We start from the raw sequence: 25132 nt of genomic DNA on the forward strand, positions 1-25132 counted from the left end.
TTAATATAAATGTGTCGTTAAACCCGCCACCACCCGACACAGCCAATTAGTAAGGTTTTTCACGTGAACAAAACATGCCAATTGTAAATGTTGCGGGTTTACTCTCCAACACACCGGTTTGAATTGGCATGTTTTGTTTACGTGAGACACCTTACTAATTGGCGGTGTCGGGTGGCGGTGGGTTTAACAACACATTTATGTTTACGCGATCTAACCCAAAAAAAAACTCTGTTATGTATGTAGCTTGCACCGTGCACAGCCAACCGTGCTAATTGGAGGTGCAGGTTGGTCTATCAGTAGGCCGTGGTTGGTGGGATAAAGTGCGGGTGCACTCCCATCACTTCCAAGATAGTCTGGCCAAAGTGGAAAAGGAGGGCCAAATATCCCCTCGGGGGTGCGCTCTACAGAGCTCCCTGCGGTTTGAGGCCCTAATGCCAGCAGTGGCGTTAGACGTTATATTACCCAGAGCGCTCCACGTTTCGCCATCGATCCCCACGAAAATTTACACTGACTGAAGAAAGATGTTGCCACTTGTTGGAAGAATTAAGGGATCCTTTCACCGTGTCTACCAAAGATACAAAACAGGGACAATTACTCGAGGTCACGGGTGAAGGTAGAGCAAACAGTATCACAAACACAAAGTTCATCGACTCTTTGTTTTTCCCCCCTCCATTAGGCAATGACATCTATATCGTCTTCCCGTAGGTTTTTGGCCAGGAAGTGACATTTAGGTCTTGAGAGACCTTCAATGTTCATAGTTGTAAGTCTCGAAGACCTCATCCAATCGGTTATAGACCATATAGCAAACCACGTTGTGTGCTCTCCTTCAGTGGAGGAGGAATAGCACAACTACACCAACTCTCTCTCTCTCTCTCCTGAAGCCCTCACATGGCTATCAGACCTCCGCATTTGCATTTGGCTCCTGAACATGTTGCCATATGCAAGAACATAATTTAGTGCCCGTCTCATTTGATCATTGATATATTTCAAGTACACACTGTGTCACGACGGCTGTACTGTGCCAACAATCACCAAATGCTTCTGATCGTGCCAGTGTGTCTGCATAATCCATACCCCCCCCTCCCCCCCGCCCCAAAATACACCTTGTAGTTCCTCCAACTATGTGATCATGTTCCAAAACATATCAGCTACGATGAAACATACATTCTCCTCCCATACTTCAGAAGATAAGCACAAAGGACTTCATACTACAGTAGTTCAACACTTAGATTACTGTTTTTGCCAAGTAAGATTATTTTTATGGGAATTAAGAAAATATATGCATCTTTTATCAAGTGGATATTCATTCTATGGTTTATGTCATGAAATTAAGTAACTGTCTATTCCAAACTCTCACCCCATCTGTTAGAGAATGGTCCACAGAAGCGGATATAGAAATACTTCTTAGATAGCTTTAACAGACCTAGTTTTATCCACACATACTAAGTAAGGAAAACACACACACACATACATGCCCTGCCATAGAGTAATGTTTGTTTATGAGAGCATAAATGTAGCTAAATTAAAACCCCAAAAAATGAACGTGATGGTTTTTCATTCCGGCAATGGAGACCGGGCTGAGACTATCAACTCACAACACTTGAGAGTAGGAGGAGCTACGTTCAGAGTGGGAGGAGCTGCAGGTTGAGTGGGAGGAACTACATTCAGAGTGGGAGGAGCTACAAGGTGAGTGGGAGGAGCTCCAACGAAAATGGGAGGAGCTAGTGTGTGTGGCAGGATCCACATGACAGGGTCCTTGGCAAAAGCAGTAGAGAACTGCACTATGGTATAACTACAACCAATTTGAACTAAATTACAGTTAACTTTTGAACAAGCCTTTTATGCTTATCTTCTTCCCTGACATAATGAATCCTCCGAAAGAAGTTGTCTTGTTTGTTCCAAACGTTCTTCAGATTTGAAATGTGTGAGCTGATATGTTGCACGTGTCAGGATCAAACCAAGGAACTGAGTTATGTTCTAGAGTGACTTGCTTACCTTTTGTCTATTTTGCACTCCTATCATTTATTTTTGCATTGTGTGTTGTTGCAACGTTCTGACCCACCCCTACTGGACATAATTGAAAAAAGAGCTTCATAGCTTATCGGATTCCTCCGGTCTAAATATAGGTTTCGATTCAAATTATTATATCCTGTACCTTGTTAGGAGAACATAGCCAAATTGGTGAATGGTAACTTTCTGCCGACCTAAGAATTTAGCCCCAGGCAAATATATATCCCCAATTTAACTGTTATGACAATCAATATTAGCAATCACATTTTGGTCAGTCCTAGTGATGAGTTTTGGATATAAATAGATATTTCTAATTTTTTATCGTTTACAATATGCAATCATTTAATGCGTCTTTGTGTGAACAAAAGTGACATCACCCCATGCCAAGTGACACCACTTTTAATGGGAAAAGGAAAGGATTAATGTCATATAAACGTAATGCAGTAGTATTTTGAATCGATGTGAAATACAAAAAAATTCCCAGATTATCCAAATTTTTCATATCTATGGAAGAGTTTCAGATTTTTCTCGGATTATTGTTATTGTTATGTACACGTTATTGTTCATGTATAATTTTTACCATTACACATAAATTCTGTATAAACATAAAACATTAGCACGAACATTTTTCAGTCGAAACCAAAGATTAGATTATAATTAATTGAACTTTAAATTAGAAACCAAAGAAATAATCGTGGAGATTTTGCTACAAAGGATAAAATATCAATGAAGAAAAAATGAGAGCACATCAGTTGAAACAAATAAGAGGCAGAGCAATGGGGAATCAAATAGCCTGCATGTGGAAGATACAGAATTCCAGCTATGCATGAGCGTTTGTGTTGCCATCAGTAAATGCCTTACAAGTGGTTAAGCATTAGTGGACACTATGATTACTATTCAAAATGTGGTGCTCTCAGCATTGGCGGACGGGGGGGGGGGGACTTTCCTCGTAAGCGCTAAATCACGTAACAGCTTTATCTTCTATAAACAAGCTTACTCAATTATACCCAGGGCCGGATTAAGAGTTTGTAGGCCCCTGGGCTACAGGTACTGTGAGCCCCCCCCCCCCAGTAATATTTTAAAAACAAAATTAAAGAAAAATAAAACTTATTTTTTACAACGCTAACAACAAATAAAAAGTCAGCATTCACAAATGAAATCACTTCTCACTTCATCTCTGGAGGCCCTCCAGCTGGCAGAGGCCTCTGGGCTGCAGCCCCCAAAGCCCCCCCCCCCCCCCCCCCGTGCCTTAACCCGGCCATGATTATACCACAGTGTATTAATTATGGATCCCATGGTATTTAATGGCAGAACAGAGCAAAAATATATATATAAACTTGGAAGTTCAGAATAGAAAAGTGGCAACAGGAGCACTGTGGACATAATCAGGAGGTGCAATTTGGGGTGGGTGCAGCACCATGTGCAGGATGGAGCAAGGCAGTGGATCAATTGACACCGCTTTTCCATTGCACAACCGAGCTATGCCTGGGCTGATGCCGAGCCAGCCCGGCAAGGGTGGGGAGGCACAGGATTTGTTTTTCCCCACTCCTACACCAGAGCTGGTGCCGCTACCCGGCCCCCTAGCTCTGCCTCTGCTTGGCCTCGAGTCACATTCAGAATGTCTTGTGATGCTCGTGAGAGATTCACGATTTGATTCTCGGTTGGGATGGCAAATAGCCAACGATGAAGGGGGTGGGGGGGAGAATCACAATCGTACCGCGAGGGCTCTGTGTGTGCTGGCGTAGCTCGATGTGCCAGTGGGAAAGGGGTACAAAAGACACACAATGGAGTTGTACAACCAAATGGTTGAGCAGGCCTTGGAGATCGGCTGTTGATTGTGGAAAGAGCTGAGGGGGTATAGCTACAGGAAATGATGACGTGAGGTGGTATCACACACTATCGTTACACTTTAACTTAATCAGACATCATCAATTCCTGACAAGTGCAAATGTGTGCTACACTAACAGTTTACAATTCTACGTTTCTCCAATATTTTCTCTTAAGATTATCATTTAATTTGCAAAAGTGTTAGCCAGATGGTTTTGATTCTTAACACGGACACCAGAGTAATGTGTACAAAAGGAAAATAAGAAAAGGTAACAAACTGAAGATGTTCTATTACAGACCACGACAAATCAAAACACAATACATCCAAAAGCAGGTGATATATTGAAGACAATAATAATATAATTCCGAAATATACACTTCAATCTTTGTGGCACAGTACTATACAATACCTCATAAATATTCAATCGCTCTGCGAGTTGGACCAAAAATAGCACGAGGAGGAAAGAGGCTGTGGTGCCTAAGAAACAGTTAACAAAGAATCGACAGCATGAGAGGCGTCTCAGAATAAACAGCATGGGTGGAGGAAATGTGGACAGTGTCAAAGGCTTTTTTTCACATAACTCTCTGTGCCCCTTTTTTTATAGATCCATAAAATACTGGTTTATTCCATTTTGGAGATCACTGGAAGCCTTTAAGTTTGTGGATGAGCGTACATAGGACATATACCTTTTCAAACAACACATCACTTGTATTGAATATGATCAGATAGTCTAGTAGTTAGTGCTGGTACACCACTATAAATACAGTATTAGATTGCCCATTGGTAATGGATACTGCAACAAAATGCTGTAGAATACAAGTGGAAGGCAAAACGACTCAAATACAACACATGGATTACTTCTAAACCATCAGTTGCACTGCTTTAATCACTGGAGATAGCATTGTAGAACATAAACCTGGTAGCTGCAAGATTGGCATTATTATTTATGTTTCATTAAATTCAAAAAGGTAGGTTCTCTTTTACTTTAAACCTTATTACGATCGAAAAACAATAAAATCCCCTCTGTCAGTGCCGCTTGTGACATTTGCAGAGTGTAATGTGTTTCCATCACTGGAACTCACAACAAAGCGCACTTCCTGTCATAGGTGTTGGAGTGAAATCACTTTGGCGGATGCAGGACAGGGGGAGTGGTGGGAGAGGCAAAAAGCGAAAGTGGGTGGGGCAGCGGATAAGGTGGGGCGGGTCACTGTTCGAGACACACAGAGAGAAGGAGACACACCAAGACAGAATACACAACGAGGGAGAGACAAAGAGACACAAACACAGAGAGACCGGGCGAGCAGCAAAAACAGGAGAGGAGGGAAACAGACACAAAAAGAGGCAAGAAGGAATAAGACAAAGACAAAGATCCCCCATCTAGTCTGCAGCAGACTGTTGAGGCAAGTGCTGTTCGAGAGCACCGATGAAGGCTGGCACGGTATACGAGAGGGTGGGTGGCCAGCACCACACACGACCGCCTTTGTCTCTCCAGTGGCGATGTTCACACACCGCACCAGGTACTCATTTGAAACCGAGTCGACCTAGGGGAGGCCCAGGATTGGTTCAGATAATTGTCACTGGTGTTGGCCGTGAGCGGGAATCGAACTGCTACACGATCGAAAGGAATACATACATTCACACAGACACATTGAGAAAATAAGACACATATATAGCGAGGGACAAACACTGAGATGCGGAATGGGGTTGTCACCTGTCTGGGTTTGACTTGGGACAGTGAAATTGGCATCTGTGTTTCGGGCGGCAGGAATTGATTTGTACCGAGATCTGGTGCCGCTATTGTGTTGAACTTTATTGCCGTGTAGCGCATTGGTTTTTTTATAGACCTATGCCGACCGAGAAATCTATCCGTGTTTGGTTTGTGAAAAAAAGTGGCAACCCTAATATGGAGGTGAAACCGACATGGGGAGAGACAAAGCAATGAATAAGAGAGGCACAGAGAGTCATAGACATGAGACACGAAGCTGGAATGAGGCAGAGAGACATACAAAGACCTGAAGAAAGAGTGATGTCGTACAACAATACCAGTGCATATTGAATTATTATTATTCAATTAATTGCTCCATTTCAAGTGAAACTGGTGCCTGGGGTAAAGAAAAAAATATATAGGGACGGGAAGTAACAGCATAAGATCATTATGAGAAGTCCTTTACCTTGAAAGGTCGGAAGAGGAGATAGAGTTCCCTGGGCTTAATGTCCATAGGCAGCCCACTCACGAACAGGGTGCGAACCTGACATGGGAAAAAATATCACATTGAAATTCGGTGTGTAAGTTTAATGCAACAGTTATACTTTTATCATTGGTTATGAACACGTCCCATGTCGAGCACACTATGTTATGACAGATGTTGCATCGCTATCTGAATGAACCTTTCCAATGTTATCAGTATTATATGAATCATCAACGTCTGTCACCACCGTAAATTGTAATTATGCACCTGAATAGCGATGTATGAGAATAAATTGATACAGGTTATAAATTACACAATGAATGATGGTTTACGTGTGAGTTTCTCCTTTGCTCATCTCTTTATATGTAAGTCATAATTGCACTGCCTTTCAAAGAATTTCTACCTCCAATTGCTCTGAATACCCCAACTAGACTCCTTTGCTCATCTAGTCTTGAGCTGCTAGTCACACCAAAAATCAAGTGCACGACCTTTGGGGTGGTGTGCTTTCTCTTTTGCGGCGTCATCTGCATGGAAATGCACTCCCAATGCACGTACGGCGTCTGATCATCTCCATTTCAACCCTCAAATCACACTTAAGGGCGTTCTTGTTAACAGTCGCTTATAGCCCAGATCAGCGTGGGCAACAAGGTCGAGTGAACTCCCCACGGGAGGAATCACAGAAGTGGACCCCATGGAAAACTCTGAACCGACTTCGCACACAAGTTGACAGGTTAAGATCCAACCTGGCCACGTGGCGGTGCTCCATACAGCCAGAGAGCTACGACTACTGTGGCTATGAGAGGCCGACCGTGCGACTCATCTCGGTCTGCCCACTGTCCAAGGAAGACCCCTGCACCGTGTGAGATCTCGCAGCACGCCACCTGCGAGCGCCGAGAATGTGCTTGCCACTTGAAGGACGTTTGACTTTGGTGGATGGGCACGGAAAGAGGAAGCTGATATGTGCAAGGGCTCCATGACGTTCAGTGTGTTGGGTTGCTATTTGCATGCATAATGCTCTATGAAATATAATAAATGCGATGGTTTTTTGGCCTGGACTTTCTTCGATGTCGGGAGCTTGAGTGCTCCATGTTGCCCCACGTGGTCCGTGCTCTTGGTCGTGTTTTGTTTTGTTTATCCGTGGTGTTCTTTTACCTTTTTAATGAAGTAATTTTTCTATTTTAAGACGTTTGTATGGTGGATCAAAATGTTAAGCATTTTGAGATACAATTAGCATGAATGACACTATATATATAGAAAAGTACATTATATATTTTTTGTAATTTTATTTAAAAAGTGAAACGTCAAGTGATATCTACGATCCGCCTCAAGCGAAGCCGCCTTGCTTTCAACCAGACAGCCCTAGATCTCACCTTCAATGCCTCAGAGTTCAGATTTTTTTTAATTTCATTTCAAACCAAAGCTGCACTGAGCACAGACTCAAATTGCCAAGCGGCCAGGAACAAACAGCACGATTGAAGTAATATAAAGTAAAATCTTGGATTGCGAGATACTTGGTCTGCGAGTGTTTTGCAAGCAAGACGAGCAAAAAATGTAAATGAATATTAATTTGATAAACGAGAGAGATCTTGGCAATACGAGTAGCACGTATACGCTTTGTCTGCCGAGCGTCACGTGATCACAACTGATATATGAGTGCTTGATATACGAGTGCTTTGGATTACAAACACGTTTCCGGAACGAATTATGCTCGCAATACAAGGTTTTACTGTATACATTTTATTAAAGATTTTAAAAGTTTACCCGCTCGTAGGCACATTCCTGCTGAAAGGCTCCCCTGTCAATATTTAAATCATGCACAAGGCGTAGCAACAAGACTAGGCAAGCGATCGAGCAGAGTTAAAACACTCTCATGTACGTTTACCATTACTCTTACCATGACAATTAGGTGTGAACCAACGCATCGATTCGGCAATGGAAGTGTAATCTTGATTTGTGGCTTTCGTGGCTGCAGGAATTCATACTCTTTGGTTCTTTTGGTAAAGTCACGTAGATATAATTTTTTTTTATTTTTTAACAAAAAATTTAATGGAAGTGTATTTATACACTCACAATGTATGCATTGAATAACGCACGTAAACATGTGTTGCTTTCTTTACCATTTATGAACATTATATGAAAATGCTACTCTAGAATTCTATTAAAGTGAATGGACAAAGCTAAATTATAAAAAACAATGATAAAAAAAATTACAGATGAGAAACATGACTGGGCCTGACACCATGAACTGTCAAAAATCAGGGTCAAGTTGTATTAAAAACCATGCACATCATACATGAATAATAATTCTCAGCCTTTTTGTCAATACACTCCTAGATAAAGGCCTTCCAAGAGGTGTTTTTATCATTCTTCACATGGTCGCCCTTTTAAGGCACTTGCTAGTGTGTTGTGAGCAATTGCTTTGGAAACGCATACCTCTTAGATGAGCTCAGCAAAGGCTACGGTCATCAACAACATCTTTGGAGCTGCGGTGATTATTCGATTAAGTGATTTGCATGGACTAAACATTTTAATAGCCCACTTTATTTTTTTTGTGGTAGATTACTGGGGCCTCTTGAAAAAGGTGGTCACCCCAAGACTCTTCCTCACAAAGGCACGAAACTCCCTCAAAGACATGCCCAGCGTGACGAGAACGGTGATATCGATTTCACCAAGCCCTGCCCATCACTTCCCTTCCAGCGGCACACGTGGGAACAGAGGTGGTAAACATATCTGAGTAAATGAACCAATCATCTGCAATCGGTTATTTTTATAGCCCTGCTTGAAAAAAATATTGAGCTATTTTATGTCAATCCCTCCAACATATACTCAGAATCTAGCAAGGACGATATATGGGCTTGCCAGGTGAGGTAGTGCCAGGGCTACGAGATGGCTAGGAGATGTCAGTGTTGGATGTTACTCCTCGTATGTGTGGGGGGTTTTCTGGGTTCCCAGGTTTTCTCCACGTGACACTCACAAACGCAATGGGCCAAAGATCCCTGAAAAAAGTGAGTGTCTTGAGACTGTGCGAGGCTTTCCTGGGTAAATCATTGTCATTGGTAAATAAATGGCACGACTATGTTATACAACACATTCGATTATGCATGTTGCTCTCTGCGAAAATGCTCATTTTACGTAAATTTGCTACCGTGGTGGTTGGCAGAGAAGAGTGCTCTGCACTCATCAGGATGGTGAAGTATGGTCAAATAACCTCCATGACATGCACAGTTCGGGCAGTGCTCCATTCAGCAGTGGACTGACAAAATGGTTGTGCCTGTAATGCAGTGATTGGATGACGATGATGTTGCCCAACACTGCCCTTAGGAATCATACCAGGAAATTGGAGTCCAGTAAATGATCCACTTGCAATAATGGTGCCGAGCGCCCGTGTGATTCCCATTAACGCGAACAGAAACCCATCAACTTGCTAAACATTAATCCGCACTCCTCAGCACCAGCACGCTGGCATTTTGTAAGCGAGCGTGACCTTTAAACAACGGGAGTTTAAAAAAAAATGTTTTAAAGCGCTCCTTCTAAAAGCCAACTGCAACCACCCCGAGGGGTTCTTTAACTCACGCACGCGGAAATCTGCGTAGATCGTTTTAACAAAAATGTCCAAGGGAAGAAAAAACAACAACAACGTACAGCTGGTGAAAAGTGACATGAATATTTAAAGCGTCATATCAATCTCCACAGACAAAATTAACTTCGGACTGCATGCCGAGAGAAAAGCACTGGAAGGCAGACAGCGGCAAAAGATGGCAGCAGCGAGATCAAATAATTTCCGAGGCCACTACCAGACAACAACAACGGAGGGAAGGAAGGGATAGCATCGGGGGAGACCTGTACCCAACAGTGGGAAGTTAGAGGCTAACAACAACAACAATCTTCTTTGGTTCTTTCGTAAAAAGTCACGTAGAATGAGAATAAAATAAATTGATAAAATAAAATAACACATCTTCTTTGGTTCTTTCGGTAAAGTCACGTAGAATGAGAATAAAATAACAAATTGATCAAATAAAATAATAAAATTCTCACGACTGTCTGGAGGACAGCGCTGTCCTCCAGACAGTCTCGTCCCTTCACCTGATGAAGGCCGCTTGTGTTGTGGCCGAAACGTCGTGATAATTTTATTGTGTTGTTTTATTTTATCAATTTATTATTTTATTCTCATTCTACGTGACTTTACCGAAAGAACCAAAGAAGATAAATCCTTGCAGTCACGAAAGCTTTAAATCGAAACAACAACAATCTTATGATTGCTGGGCATTTCATGCAAAGTGCTATGAATCAGCGTAAGATGCACCATTCAGAAGAAATAGCTAATACATAAATATCAAATTGTTATTTTACAAAATAAAAACCTACTTATTATTTAGATATAATTTTCTTAACTAAATGGAATAAAACAAACAATTTGGAGGGAATCTATAACAATCGTTTACAATGCCATACACTACCTTTGATGAAAGGTTTCACTTGGAGAGTTATTTGCATGATTCAATAAAACAGTATTGGCTATTATCAGATGTTTCCATTTCTATGAACTAAGGCTTCAAATAAAGCCATATATTGTACTAGATTCTAGGGTTTCCCAACTTAGTTTATATATTCTTGGGTCTTAGGGGGGCTGTGATGAGGGTACACAGTGGCGAGATGCAACTCCCTCGATGAGTCCTGGGTTCAATCCCGACCCTAATGCCTGTATATTTAGATTTTTACTTACAACTTTCGTGACTACAGGAATTCATATTCTAGGGTACTTTCGGTAAGTCACCTAGATAAAAGAAAAAATAATAACAATAAAATAATAAAAATGAAAATAAAGTGAATAAAATATTATTTAAAAATATCAGTAATATTTTTTATTATTTTTATTCACTTTATTTTCATTTTTATTATTTTTATTATTAGTGTTATAATTTTTTCTATCTACGTGACGAAAGAACCGTAGAATATGTATATTTGGAGTTTGCATGTCCCTTTCTCTCCCCGTGATCACATATTTCTCTTCAGGTCCTCCAGTTCTTCCCTCCACATTTACAAACATGCCTTTTAGAGTATTTGGCTGCTATAAATGTCCACGTGATGAGAAGTGACTTCGTTGAGCTATCATTTGTGGCCAGGTCGTTTCTGAACAAGAGCTATATAGCACAGTGGGCCTTTCCTGGTAAACAAAAAAAAGTTTCATAATTTACTTGGAGGTCATAGGGTGCTCAGTGGTAAGCAAAAGCGAGTCGGTCGAAAACCATACCCATTTCCTCCCAGGCAATCTGGCTTAAACGAGGCATAAATGTAAGTCGCTGTCGCACTTGTGCTGTGCACTCGGCGAACTGAAGTTTAATTTATCGCCACGGCTAACATCAGTGGAGACCGATATCTGAACCGGTCCTAGGCCCCGCTCCTTCACCAACTCACACTGACCAGTGTGGGGGGAGTTTGGTCAATCGAACCCCGATGACCAAGGGGTCGGCAAAACCCGAGCCTCCGGAGCCGCATGCTGTGGCTCTTTATAAGGACTGCTTCCTCGTGACGTTATTTTATTAAGGACCACCGTCTCGTATTTACATGCATTGCGGCTCTTGAAATATTGAGAGGTTTTTTTTTTAACCGAATTCGGACAAAAAATGGATCTTCTTGTTTAATTTTGGTTGTCGACCCCTTGCACATGACCAATACGACATAGGGGAAGCCTTCATCCAGCAGTGGGTTGACAAAGGGCTGTAATCCACTCGGGTGAAGATGTAATTACATTTTGGCTAACTGCTATAACTAGCCGGCTAATTAATTATCAATATAAAGTAAATACGGCATACAGTATAAAATGCCCACAAGACACACCAAACTGTCCACGCGGAAAAGCCGGCAGACTATGAATAGCATTTCATTTATAATAAACAAAATTCAAAGATGCTGTGATCATAAATGCCACGGGGTGCAATAAGGAAGTGCTAATCCTTTCAAGTGTTTAACTGCCACCTGCGCCTTCATCTCACCCTTGGACCATCACACCAAGAAAAGAGGGCCCAATATAGCACACCTTTCAACTGGTGCAATAAACAAACTGCATCTCATCTGAAAGAGCTGTCCGTAAATATATGCTTTATGCTCACCACTACACCAATCTCACATACATTGTTATTTGCCATTCTTATTTTTGCTTTGATTATTTTTTTGCGCGTGCCGTGTTTACGTTCACTCGGTGAAGTGTCTTGAGATGTTCCTCTATTTAGATGTTTAATGAATTACAGTATTGTAATACATACTACTGTACTGTGTATATGCCATTTTGGAGATTCGGTTTCATTTTATGTTACACAGGTCCTTACGTAATACGACAGCGTAGGTTTTCGCACTTGTGCTGTATAATTTTCCAATGTGTAGTTATGACGAAACTACCGCCAATTATATGGCATGATGTCTGACATTTATAACTAAAAACTACGTAACGCACTATTTTTATTTTACAGGCAAAGCCCACTGAGCTATATAGCTCTTTTTCAGAAGTGACTTGGCCACAAAATGATAAATAAATGAAGTGGCTTATCATGTGGAAATTTATAGCAGCCAAATACAAAGTGATTCTAAATTTAGAGGGAATATTTGGAGGACCCAGAGAAATATCCACACGATCACAGAGAGAACATGCAAACTCCAAATATACAGGCATCAGAGTCAGGGTCGAACCCACAACCTCGGGCATACCAGGGAAGGGAGATAACATCTCCCCACATCTCCATGTGCTGGGAGCTTCTCCAGGAATTTAAGAATGAAGCTCTCAGCACGTGCTGCGAAATGCCAGACATCATGCCCGAACAACACAGGGTGCAAACCAAAAACACATCAAAGAGCTGTCCTTACTTCATGCCTGAAAAATTCTCTAACAGATACGATGTCATGGGCTGACAATGTCATCGGAAACAATGTCATCGGACTGCCTGACTGAGGACCTTGCAAGTTTGTTTCCTGTCACGTGAATATTTGTAAAAACCATGGTTCTCCTTGCTGAGCCATCGTGGACTCACGAATGATCAGTCTTACCAATTTTTCTGCAGCTTGCCACGAATTATTTGCTGGTAAATGAGTGTCATCATGCCACATATACATGGTAAACACCTGTACATCGGTTTAAGTCAAAATGTGTTTGTTTACTTAGTTATGTTTCACAAAATACAAACCATTTAAGCCATCTACCAGATCTGCGTATCAGTGTTGTGGGTACTATTAACAACAATTCAGTTGTTATTTTCCGTTTGTTTATAATTTAGCGGCAGGCGATGTTGAAATGAACAATGTGGATTTTGGAATTTCCGAAATTTCATTCCAAATGTTTCTGTCAGCTTCCTGTCCTGAGGAAACAATGTCTTTTACAGCTCTGAGTCGTGTTTTATTTTCATAACAAATCTTTGTAATGACGAAATAAATCACATTAATTATGCCGCATGCAAGTGCTCATTTGTAAATACAGAAACCTGAAACATATGGAGGACAGGGGGAATGTAGTTTCTAAACACTTATTTTCATCTTCCACCATTAATTAATACAACATTTTTTTAAACTTTTGCACTGTAGTTTCACTTCCAAATTACACAATAGCTATTCAAATCCACTAGCAATTAGTAATTAATTCCTTCCCTGTACACATTTGCATTTGAACATTTTGCTCCATCATTACGTTCGGCTCGTTTACTCGAGAAAGCTCCAGGGTGTTTCATCCTTTTCAGGAGGAAATCCTCCCAAGTTTTTTTTTTTCCAGTCGGGGACAATGTTGCAATGTCTAATCTATAAAGAGTCATTTGCAGGTAACGTTTCATCATTGCGATATTTTTGGCCAATACCAGTTACATGTTTGGGTTTTTCACCTTTGGAGGAAACCCATGCGAAACAAAGTTGAAAACAAACTCTGTGTCGAAGAGCACCCGAGTCGGGAATAGAAGCCAGGGTCTTTTTGCCGTGAGGCACAAGTGTTACCACTGTGCTGCCCTGTATGGGGGATACTAATCTCATTCATCGTTGCCGAATTGCAGGCTGGGTCTCGAGGCGAGGTGGCAGGCAACCACTGTGTGGACAATTTCCTTCTCGCTCCAACTGGGTGAAGAGGCTTGCCTGCCGTGCCTCGCAGCTGCACTAACGGAGAAGGACGCTTTAGAAAGGGACAGCCAATAGACTGACTCTTAGGGGTTTGATTAGTGGGTACGTACCCAATTACACAACGATGATTGTGCCTTAACAACTGACCGATGCAAACTTTAGCAGTGCTGGCTCACAGTTGTCCTAATATAGAGAGGAGCACTTAAGGGTGGATAGCCAACCGACTCGCAGGAATTTATTACTGGGTAGGTACCGATTACAGTTATTCTCTAGATGCATGTGGCCGAGCAATTCGTGAACATTTTTGTGATGTTCCAGAAGGGCTAGAGAGCTGAAATTTGCGAATAATACTGGGCGATCCATTTAAATACACCTCACCAATTTCTAAATGACCATACATATATAAGACTTGGATGTCAATTGCCTGAGCCTACGCATCATTGAATGTTATACGTGAAAGCAGAGCAGCTGTGTTGGACAATATGTATTGGCAGAGTGTTAAAATATTTAATAAGTGAATTGAGATTTGTGAACCACATGTAGAGAGGCTTGAAAGTGAAAATGTTATTGTCACGATAATGTCTTCTTATTATTTCAGTGGACTGTCTATAAACGCATCTGGCCCCCCATCATGAGAATGTAGAGTTTCACCAGTTGTCTGAAGACGACTAACACACAGTGAGCAATTCCCCCGTTGCTCTGTTGAGCAGGGGGAAACTTCAAACTTGATTAGACGAGTGACACCAAGTGCGGCTAGAAACTAACAATAAAATATACGGTGTACACGGGATACCGCTAATTAAACCGCTCCATGTTTGCACAATAGGTGTACTTATTTCACACGTGGAGTGTGCACAGCTGTATATACATACCTTAAATTATACAGTGGTAGAGAAGCAAGCAGTGCCAAACTATTTAACCGACGGGTTTTCTTCCAACTCACCGGGAGGGGCTAGCATGTGGTGAATTAAGAGTGGCTTGTGTCACCCACACTTTAACTTAGCACAAGTGAACAGCCAATCAACGTACTCTACTTATCTCATCCTACGAAGGTTTTCAAAGTTTTAGTTTTTCCATTTACTTATTTTTGTTGACTTTATATTGTTTTGCCTTTTTGTGTCATTTTGACGACCCAGATCGCTCTTCCAAATGAGACTCATGCCGCTCTCTTGAGTTCTCAACTGGTGAAACGAATAAACGAGACTTGACCCAAGGTTGTGCTGCACGGCTCTCTGGTGGGGTTTTTTTTCAGCTCTGCTGCCTGTTGTTCCGCATTATCTCCGACGTTTTTGTGCTCGAACCCGGAAAAAAGACATCAAGAGAGCTATCCGAATCTGTGTACCCGCAAACTAAGAAATGTACAAAACGCAGTATGCTCGAATGCTGAAACCACATCCCGTGGTCAATGAGGGAATTCTTCTAAGCAAGCTACACTGCTTAGAAGTACTGGCAGAAGAGCCCGCAATCAAGCGCTAGCACCCGTGAGCACACTCAAAAAAACACTCCCAATTAAAACACAGCACGGACCCCAACAACCACAGTCACCCTTTCACATCAATTAGCCTAGCGGTGCAAAGTTACTGCCGACTTAATTGGTGCACCGCCGCAATTGGGGCCCGAGCACAAACAGAATCCATCTCCGGCCACCTGCAGCAGCACGCATGCCGACCCACTTACGCAGTAAAAAAAAAAGAAGCCCCCCCCCCCCCCTGCTCGTACCCACGAGGAACAAAACCTGGCTACACCGCAGGAAGCCCTGAAGATGCTCGACAATACAGCCCCGCTTACGAGCGACTGCCATAAGTATAACGCCTCTGCGTGCAATACATCTGGTCACTGGGTTCTTGACTTCGGGGGGGGCCGTTTATGTCCTTGTTCTTCCTCGATGAGAGACGGTGGCGTTATGGTTAGCGTCCCCCCTCCCCCCCCCGGACTCGCGATCCCCACATGGGAGTTGAAACAATGGGCAAATGTTTTTTTTTTAAATACCGCCGTTCACCAGTGTGGTGGGGTAAATTGTGGACACTCCCACCTCCTCTTACAAGACGCCTGGCCAGCGTGGGAGGGTGGGCCAAAACACCCTCCAGATGATCTGTGGTGAAGGTCCTTCCTCTAGGAGTGGCGTGAGCCGGCAATGGCAGAGCTTCACCTTCAGGACCTTTCATTCAATGAGAACCACAGTGGATCTGTGGAGGTACTCAGTGGAGGGGGTTATATTTTAAGTGTTCGGTTCAGGTTCGCTTGCGGGATCAGCGTTGTTTCACAGTGCAGGTTTCACTCATTCATAATATTCTTGGTACTTTCGGTAAAGTCGCGTAGAAGGGAAACAAAATAATAAAAATATAAAACAATATATTTTTTTATTGTTTCCCTTCTACGTGACTTTATCGAAAGAACCAAGAATATGAATCCCTGCAGTCACGAAAGCTTTAAATCATTAATAATAGTTAATACTTTCCTTTTATATCGCGTCAATCATGCCCTCGTCATTCGGGAGGGATACATTCCGGAGATGCTCATGAGCAGAAAATGTCGAGGATGACATTGGCCTACGAAAATGCATCTTTTTTTCTGAATTACCTTAAATAAATACATAAACCATGAAATACATTAAAATCATCATAACAGAAAATAATTAAAATAACAAAGTATCTCATCATTTTATGTCATCACTTTCTTTCTCTCTCTCTCTCGATTCAGTCATGTAGTTCCGGACGCTATTTACAGATACCCAAAATCGCAGATAGCAAGTTTGTGATAAACGAGGGACTACAGTTCTGTGAGCATTACCAGTGGGAACACAATTATTTTATTGTGTAATCACATATACTCATTTAATTCGCTTCGTAATATTGTAGCATTTATCACCTTCAGGATTTAAGTCCATACAATGCATCATGCATAACATAATTAGTGCAGTGCTGTAATACAGTATGTAATGATTTAATTGAAAATATAACATTGAGCATCTATTTAACATCATGTGATATAATACATAATCTTAAGCTTCTGAAATAAATGTACGTGTACATATATGTCAACATGGTGACACTTCATAACCTAATCATAACATTTATATTCTAGTTACAGGAAAACTCCTATCTGCAGAAATATGGGGGACTAATATCACAGATCCTATTATCTGCAATTTTACTCCTATTATCCACAGGGTAAAAATTGTGGATATCCCACGGATAACAGGATGAATTTGCCATGCGACTCCTCTTATCACATAAAAAAAGTGTGGATAATAGGATGACGATGCGCAAAAATTTGTGGGAAAATTCACGGATAATAATCGCAGGTGATAGGCAAAAAAGAGCCTGTGGATTAGTTTAACTGGACCCTAGAGCTGCTGCGGGCAATATGACCTGCTGGAGTGGAAAGTCCTTTGAGAATCAACAGGAATACATTCTTTTTCCTGTCCCCTGCACGCATCCATCCATGCTGTTATATGATTTTTCAGACAGGGGTTCCTGCAATAGGGGGTCATTGTAAATAGTGGAGCCAATAAGACGCACCAGAGCGATAAGCTGAATTAGCCAAGTTAGCAGGTTGGAGATTTAAAAAAAAGTTTTGTCATTTCAACCTGCATTGCAAAAACTACTTTTTAAAAATTCGACGAATTATCACAATGTTGGGGTAGAGACTCGATGAAAAAAAATCAATTACTCTCCAGTTCTGTTTTCACTGCAGTATTTTGTTTGTTGCTTGTAGTCTCATTTGTACTGTTTTCTTCACCCAATGAGCCTTAACGTAACATTGCCATGTATTTACTTTGCACAAATCTGAAATAATCCATTCCCACACGTAGAATTTGTATACTGTACATATATTTTCAGTGTATGAATGATACTGTATATTTTGTTTTTCAAGTTTTGCAGGCTGATAGGTGGGCAAGCGAGCGGGCGGACGGGAGGGTGGAATGGAGAGAGGGAAGGGAGGGGGATTGCAGATAGGTTTGTGACAAATCATCCTCTCCCAGGGATTTGATAAATGTTCATGATTCAGGGGCCAAGAATTGATTCAAAAATCGATTGTTAACATTGTGGTGAAAGTAGCGGCCCCTAGCAGCTCCAGGCCAAGGGGTCATGTAAAAAAAACCCATTACATACAAAATATATACAAATCTAAGCACATTGATTATATCAGGCTTGTGATTTTATGCGTGCATCGTGGGCCCAGAGAATCGGTAACGATCAATGAATTGATGCATCAATACGCCCCTGAGTTGTTGGCACTTGCACATCATTCCTCAATAGCACCGATGTGTTCAAAAGTTCAAACTACGGCAACGAAAGGGCACCACAGCGCCTGCCTTGTGCATGTTCCGAAACCCATCTTTCTATTCGACACTGTGCCCTATATACGAGTTGCTGCTCCATTTGGCACTGAAGCTATCCATTGATTAGCACTTATTACTGTGGTCAAATACTGCAACGAACAAGTGCCAGGGTGCTTAATTATCACAATGCTTAAGAGGCTAAGTCAAATTCATTTTTCACAGCTTTAAAATGGAAATTAAATGTAGCTTTAGCCGCGGTCGTGGATGTAATGTGTGCTTTTTATGAGCTAATCACTTTTAAAACAGCCTTTAAATTGATCTGAAATTCCCCCCCCCCCCTACCCACCAAAATACATTTGTTTAAAATGCATGGTTAAGACCAATAATCTGATATGATTGGCTCAAGCTTTCCATTATTAATGTTTTATTTACCAGGTGAGGACCAGAGCTGTATAGCTCTTTTTCAGAAGTGACCTGGCAACAAATGATTGCTCAACGAAGTGTGGACATTTATAGCACCTCCAATTAGCACGGTTAGTTACATACGGTGCAAAAGAAGTTCACTGTACATACAATATACATAACCGAATGTTTCTATATGTGGAGGGAAAAACCGGAGCACCTGGAGAAAAATCTACGAGGCCACGGGGAGAACATACAAACTCCAAATACTGTAGGCGTCAGATTTGTGGAAACATTTCTTTCAATACGATTGCAGATTTGCAAATTAAATAATTTACAATTACAAGGATTTACAATTAGATGAACTGTAGCAATTTAACCGTGTGAATGTAAACACACAGCCCTTTGGTCAATTCACTGCAGGATGAGGGCCTCCCTATGCCGTGCCATCACATGCCATACGGGTCGTAGGAGTTATTTTGACTAAATAATACTTCACCGGGCTGGTCAACGTGAGACAAGGAGCAAAGATATGGGAACACAGAATTACTGTACAGCAATGCTGTGTGGTCTGGGATTCTTTTGTTGCTTTTGCTACCTCGCCCAAGTTTAATAAATCGTACTTAAATAATAATAATTGCCTTCTCTATTTTGCACTCCTATCGTGTTTTTGGTGTTGTTTGCTGTTGTAACTTGTTGACCCGCCCATTCTGGACATCTGCTAAAAAGAGCTTCATAGCTCATCGGATTCCTCCAGGTCTAATTCACGTTTCTGATTCTGATATTATGGAAATGCCCTCTACTGCTCACCTCGAAACCCTGCCCACCACGTAGCCTCACAGCCAACTATGTCCGCATAGTTTTTAGCATGGTGGTCATCCATCCAAACACTGTCCAGGCTTAACCCTGCATAGCTTCCCAGATCTGATGACATGGGGGGGGGGGGAGCATTCCGGGTGGTTTCTCTGCCAAACTCTGACGTCGGATTGAATTTTTTTTACTTTTGTTGCTGGGGTCAAAAGGTCATTGGATTTTATGGCTTGTTGATTGACCGGGAGATAACCCCAAAGTAGACATTAAAAAAAACCGATATCTGCAAATTCTACAAGAAACTATGCAACGCAGTAAGATAATGGGATGACGTAATTGAAGAAATTATGGGAATAGTTACCCAAGCTCGATTTCGAGGAGGGGATGACAGGTTTTAAATATAAGACCAGGTATGACAAATTATTATCTTTAGATCATGGCGAAGCGATGGAGCAAATACAGCTTTGTTTATTCCAAGGCAAGCCGGCAGCATTCATGGGCATCTTGTCAAGCAATACCTGAGTAAGTCAGAGGGAGCCCATTACAGGGAATATACTTATATGTCGAATAAGTTTCCCTCGCTTTATACGGTAGTAGGGAGCACAAAGTGAAACAGCACGAGACATCTTCCTGCCCAGTAGCGCGTACAGTACACACACACTGTTGTCCCACCTCCGACGTCATAGCCACGTGTGAATGCATTTTGGGGCAGAAATAGCACAAACGAACCCGCATAAAGCAAAGGAAATATATATATTTTTTGTTTTAAGCCTTTCAGAAATCGGGCAACAGGACACTAAAGAGGGTCCCCGTGTCTGGTGGGCAAGATTCATCAGGCCGAGCAAAGCGGGTCCCCAGGACTGAGTCGAAGCTTGTTGGATACAGCACGCAAGTTGATGCTGTGGGAAGCAACCAAAGTCGAGTCGCGCTAACATGAGACAAAAGTCTAACCTCGAAGGGGATGTCACTCTCTGATGAATGTGCGATTGTGTAAAAATTATGAGGGTGGCGGTGATGGAGGGGAAAAAAAACACTACCACTGTGAAAAAAATATATTCTGTGAATGTGCTACTGTAAGACTGGTTGTAAAATCTGTTTGAAACATTATTCCTCCTGGATGAGTATTGTTGTGACACCCTTTGATTGTTGATATATAAGTATCGTTGGCATTTTATTTGATTATTGTGGGTTTCTGGATGATGTTGGGGGCTGGGTGATTAAACTCTCTCAAAATCCTCAAAATCTGCAGTAACATGTGAGATTTCTCGACACCGACACACAGTTTATATAAACCAACCACCGTCGAATATTTGTTCCGGTTGTGACAATTTCGTCAAACTGAGTGAATTAAGTGCGAATAAATGTCACATCACAGCGCAGTGAGACATCGTGACATTTCAGCAAATGTATGCGCATTGCGCATGCGACCTATGATCAAGGTAAAAATGCGAAAACAAAGAAAATAATTAGCAAACATAATAACACATCTTGCCTTTTCAATAGGGGTTGTAATGAATTCATTAATCATCCATTAATGTTCATTATTTTAACAATACATGCATCATATTGTGTAAGGGTAAACTTTTCTGGATTCATGTTGTACAAAATGGGTTCACGTGACCCCCTCCAGCCACTAGAGACTACTAACATCACCGTAAAGCAAAAAAAAGATTAATTAATTCAATCGCTACTTTAAATCATGACGAACTTATCGAAATAGGCAATTTGCTTGACCCTTAATTATTAACATTTTCCCCGTAAAAAAATATATTTTGTTAACTGCCTCTAAACATATCTCCACATAAAGGACGTTGAATTCAATTGAAATAAGCAACTGGGATTATGTTACCGTGAAGAGTTTAGTTTCTGCACTTGAAGTGGCATGTGTGGGCTGTCACACTCGAGTACGCGTTTAAAGGAGTGAAACACATGAAACCACTGCAAATTAATGAGTGCCACGCTGCTACTACATCATCAAAAAACAATAGACAGCTCTGGCTAACCGCTGCTGCAGCAGCCCGAGTTGACTTACAAGACCGTAGACTACGACGAACATTCTACTTCCTTGCGATCCACATACAAATTCCATCACCATAATCAATCATCATCATTAGACCTCCTTTGCCAGTACCAAAATGTCCCTTGGTGTGGACCAATCAGTTTCAAGGACAGTGCATATATTATCAGAGTATGTTTTTTTGTTTTCATTTTGACTGCAGTTATTGTGGTTAATGCAGACATGAATCCTTGTAAAAAGGTTTCAGTTTTGTTGCCAGAAAAAAAGGGGAAAAACCCTCTTATTATAATCAATCATGCTTAAATCCACTGCTGGACGGTAAGCATTCCCAAGTTGTCACCGCACCTGCACACAAACTGATTTCATGATTCCATCTAACACTGCATGCATCGTCCCAGACAAATTCCATTCCTTGGCGGCCACTTCCCATTGTTATTGTTGACCATCGTCCACCATCCCTTCTAGCAACACATCGTGTCCAAGCCGGCTCGTCTTGAGAGTTTGTAAGATGTCGTGAACCTGTGCATGTTCTCGAATCCACGATCGCCTCTTGTTTCCCCAAGCATTTGTCTTTGCCACGCCGCTTTTGGCGCAAGTTTCCGTTCTCGTTCGATATTTTCCCAATTAACGACCGTGTTTCTGCACCACATGTCGAAACTAGTAGTGCGCACTGGTTCCATACTTAGCCTCATTCCAAAAATAACCATTGCCTCGTGTTTTATTAGCTATACATTAAACATAAAGGCAATGACACTCCATCCCCACGGGAAAAGAACAATGTCTGAAAGGTATCAGATGCTCGAGTTCAGAGACTCAAGGACGGCTCCGCGTGCACTAATGAGTGCCACTCGGGCTAAAAAGGGAGCAGAGTGTGCTGATGAACATTCAGCGACTCGTTCTTTTGATCTGACCACTGCCCCCCCCCCAAATTGAACGTTCATATTTGTGTTTCTTCTCCTTAATAATTATGGCAATTCCTTCGGCCACCCGTAAGGAAACAACTAACATCTCTCGCGCAAGGAGGAAAGTCCAAGCGTAAACAAATGTCAGCGCCTTTTTGTATTTATGATTACCCTTTTGATTACACGGTGCCGTTTTAACTGGGGAAGAGTCGCGCCGTTGCGACCTATCGCCCAACTGAGGATGATGTACCAGTGTCAGATCATGCGAACGTTTCCAGCGTTGCATTGAATAAAGCATGTTGTCCGCTGTTAGCTTCATTATCATCGGATTTGATTTAGAGCTTTCGTGACTACAGGAATTACTCTTTGGTTCTTTCGGTAAAGTCACGTAGAAAGAGAAAATAAAGTCAATGTGTTTTGTCTCTCAAATTTAGCAATCTTTGGAAGAACGTAATCAAAACAGGTAGGGTGGTGACTGTTATGTTAGCCGACACTCTGTGTTGTATTGCGTTATATTTCTTAGTTTACTAGGTTTGTTTTCTCATTCATTCGTACCTGATGATGATTGCTTGTGTTGCAATCGAAACGTCGTATGCTATTATTTAATTTATGTTTCTTTCTACGTGACTTTACCGAAAGAACCAACGAGTATCATCGGATTGTTCACAATTTTTTATGCACCCCTATTTCAGTACCGTAAAACAAAAACTACAAAACAGATTTCAAATCACAGTTTTCAAAGTGGATCATGAATTACTTCCACAGTTCATGACAACACTCACTAAACCTTTTATGTCAACGTTACTCAAGAGACCGTGCAACACTGTATGGTCTCCGATTGCTCATTGGAATAGCATTCGGTTACCACTTTACTCTGACGTTGGAAATATTGCCATCACTTGACAAAACCCATCCCAATTGGACAATATCACCGTTAGCTTGCTGTTTTGTCTCGTGCTAATTTAAATTGTTGACAGACCAAAATCTAACGGTTAGTCCAACTGGCCACGAAGTCAACATTAGTTTAATTCCCATGACCACCTGATACATCCCATGATTAATTATTGCTGAAAACTGGATGGTACAGACCCTGTGATGCCATTCCAAGTGCAGCAGTTAAAATTCCCCACGCCTGCATTACAAACAATAAGCACGCCTCGCAATAGCTCAACTCCTAAACGATTGTCGTTATAGAAATTAAATGTAAGTACGTTTAGTAAACCCATACAACATTTAACTTTTTTTCTGCATTCAAGTTAAAGCTCATGTATACGTTACATTAGTATATGCTCAATGTGTACTGTGTTGAATTTGTAATTTATGGTAATTGCATGCATATTGAAGCAGCGACCTTTTTTTCTAGTTTCCACTGTTCCGGTCGCGACGCGTTTATGGTGGCTTTTACCAGTCGAGGCTGTGACATCCAGGCGTGCACCTGTGTACCTGTACTCTGCTCATTCGTGGCAGGAGCACGAGACTCTTGCGGGGCAGTTGAGGTTGCACAATTGTGCGCTTTTGTAACTTTGCGGTGCTAAATGAAGGCCTCCCCGTACGCTGTGTTGATCGTTGGGATTAGTTGACAATAGTTCATCACACTAGTCAGTACATTGGAGAGCTAGTGGGGGGGGTAGAACGATAATACATTTCCTGCACTGCCCTTACTTGTAAAACGCCGTTGACACCTATCTTTGTGCATGGTTGTCACCTATCCGAGCACTCGGCACACTCAAATCCTGCTTAGCTTCCGAGATATGATGACATCGGACCTATTCTGGGTGATTTGGTCAGATGCGGCTCACACAATTGTGAATTAAAAATAGTGTAATTGTCACGGACAGGATGTGACATTGGATAACAAATGTTTTCAGATACACAACTTGTACTTATATTCAGATTTCCCCAATGCAGCGTGGCACTTAACATCTCCAAAACTATTAATGCGGATGATGCCACCCGACAAACTATAAAATAGGCCACGGGCTGCAGGTGCTACTACAGTCTCTTTGTTAACTCTTTGCGTTCAGGTTACGCAATGTTGTGCACACTGCATGGCTCACATTCCGATTGTAGCACATCACCAACTCGTACTCAGCACCAAGGTGCTTATTCTCCAAGGACTCATTAACTCATTATTTATATTGGAATGACCTCCCAAAACCTCCCACCCCACCTACCCCCCCCCCCAAAAAAAATCGTAATGGTACAACAGAGCTCTCTTATCCAAGGAGATGTGGGGGACGAACATCACAGATCCTGTTACCCTTTGGGGTTATTCACGAGTTCACTCGACTAATCCAAGAACAAAAAATCTCACGGATAATTATTGTGAGATATGATGAATTTGCACCCGCCTCCACTTATCTGCGAAAATTTTTTCGCAGATATTGTAATAGGAAGCCATTCGGTAATCTGGGATAGACATGGATAATCGCATTTATTAGAAAGAATAGGTGGCATGGATAATTGGGAGTGAATATTACAGGCCGCTGGGATAATAAAGCGTTGAGGATTACGAGGCCGTGAATATGAGGCGTTCTACTGTATTTAACAGGAACTATCGTCATTTAGCGTGTACCTTTGTTGTAGTAACAATGCAAAATA

General features: G+C 41.7%; 1 protein-coding gene across 5 annotated transcripts in view; it reads right to left on the bottom strand.

The window, feature by feature from the left end:
- LOC116956130 (RNA-binding protein, mRNA-processing factor 2a-like) overlaps positions 1–25132 on the bottom strand; it is an 82871-nt gene that overhangs the window by 47565 nt on the left and 10174 nt on the right. For all 5 annotated transcript variants that reach the window (XM_032977667.2, XM_032977625.2, XM_032977831.2 and 2 more), the window contains one exon: positions 6010–6087. In XM_032977667.2, coding sequence (XP_032833558.1) covers positions 6010–6087 — 78 coding nt within the window. The remainder of the gene's footprint in view (positions 1–6009; positions 6088–25132) is intronic.

Source organism: Petromyzon marinus, chromosome 1 (genome assembly GCF_048934315.1).
Source record: "Petromyzon marinus isolate PM22_M1 ecotype Great Lakes invasive population chromosome 1, UKy_Petmar_22M1.pri1.0, whole genome shotgun sequence".
Taxonomy (NCBI): domain Eukaryota; kingdom Metazoa; phylum Chordata; class Hyperoartia; order Petromyzontiformes; family Petromyzontidae; genus Petromyzon; species Petromyzon marinus.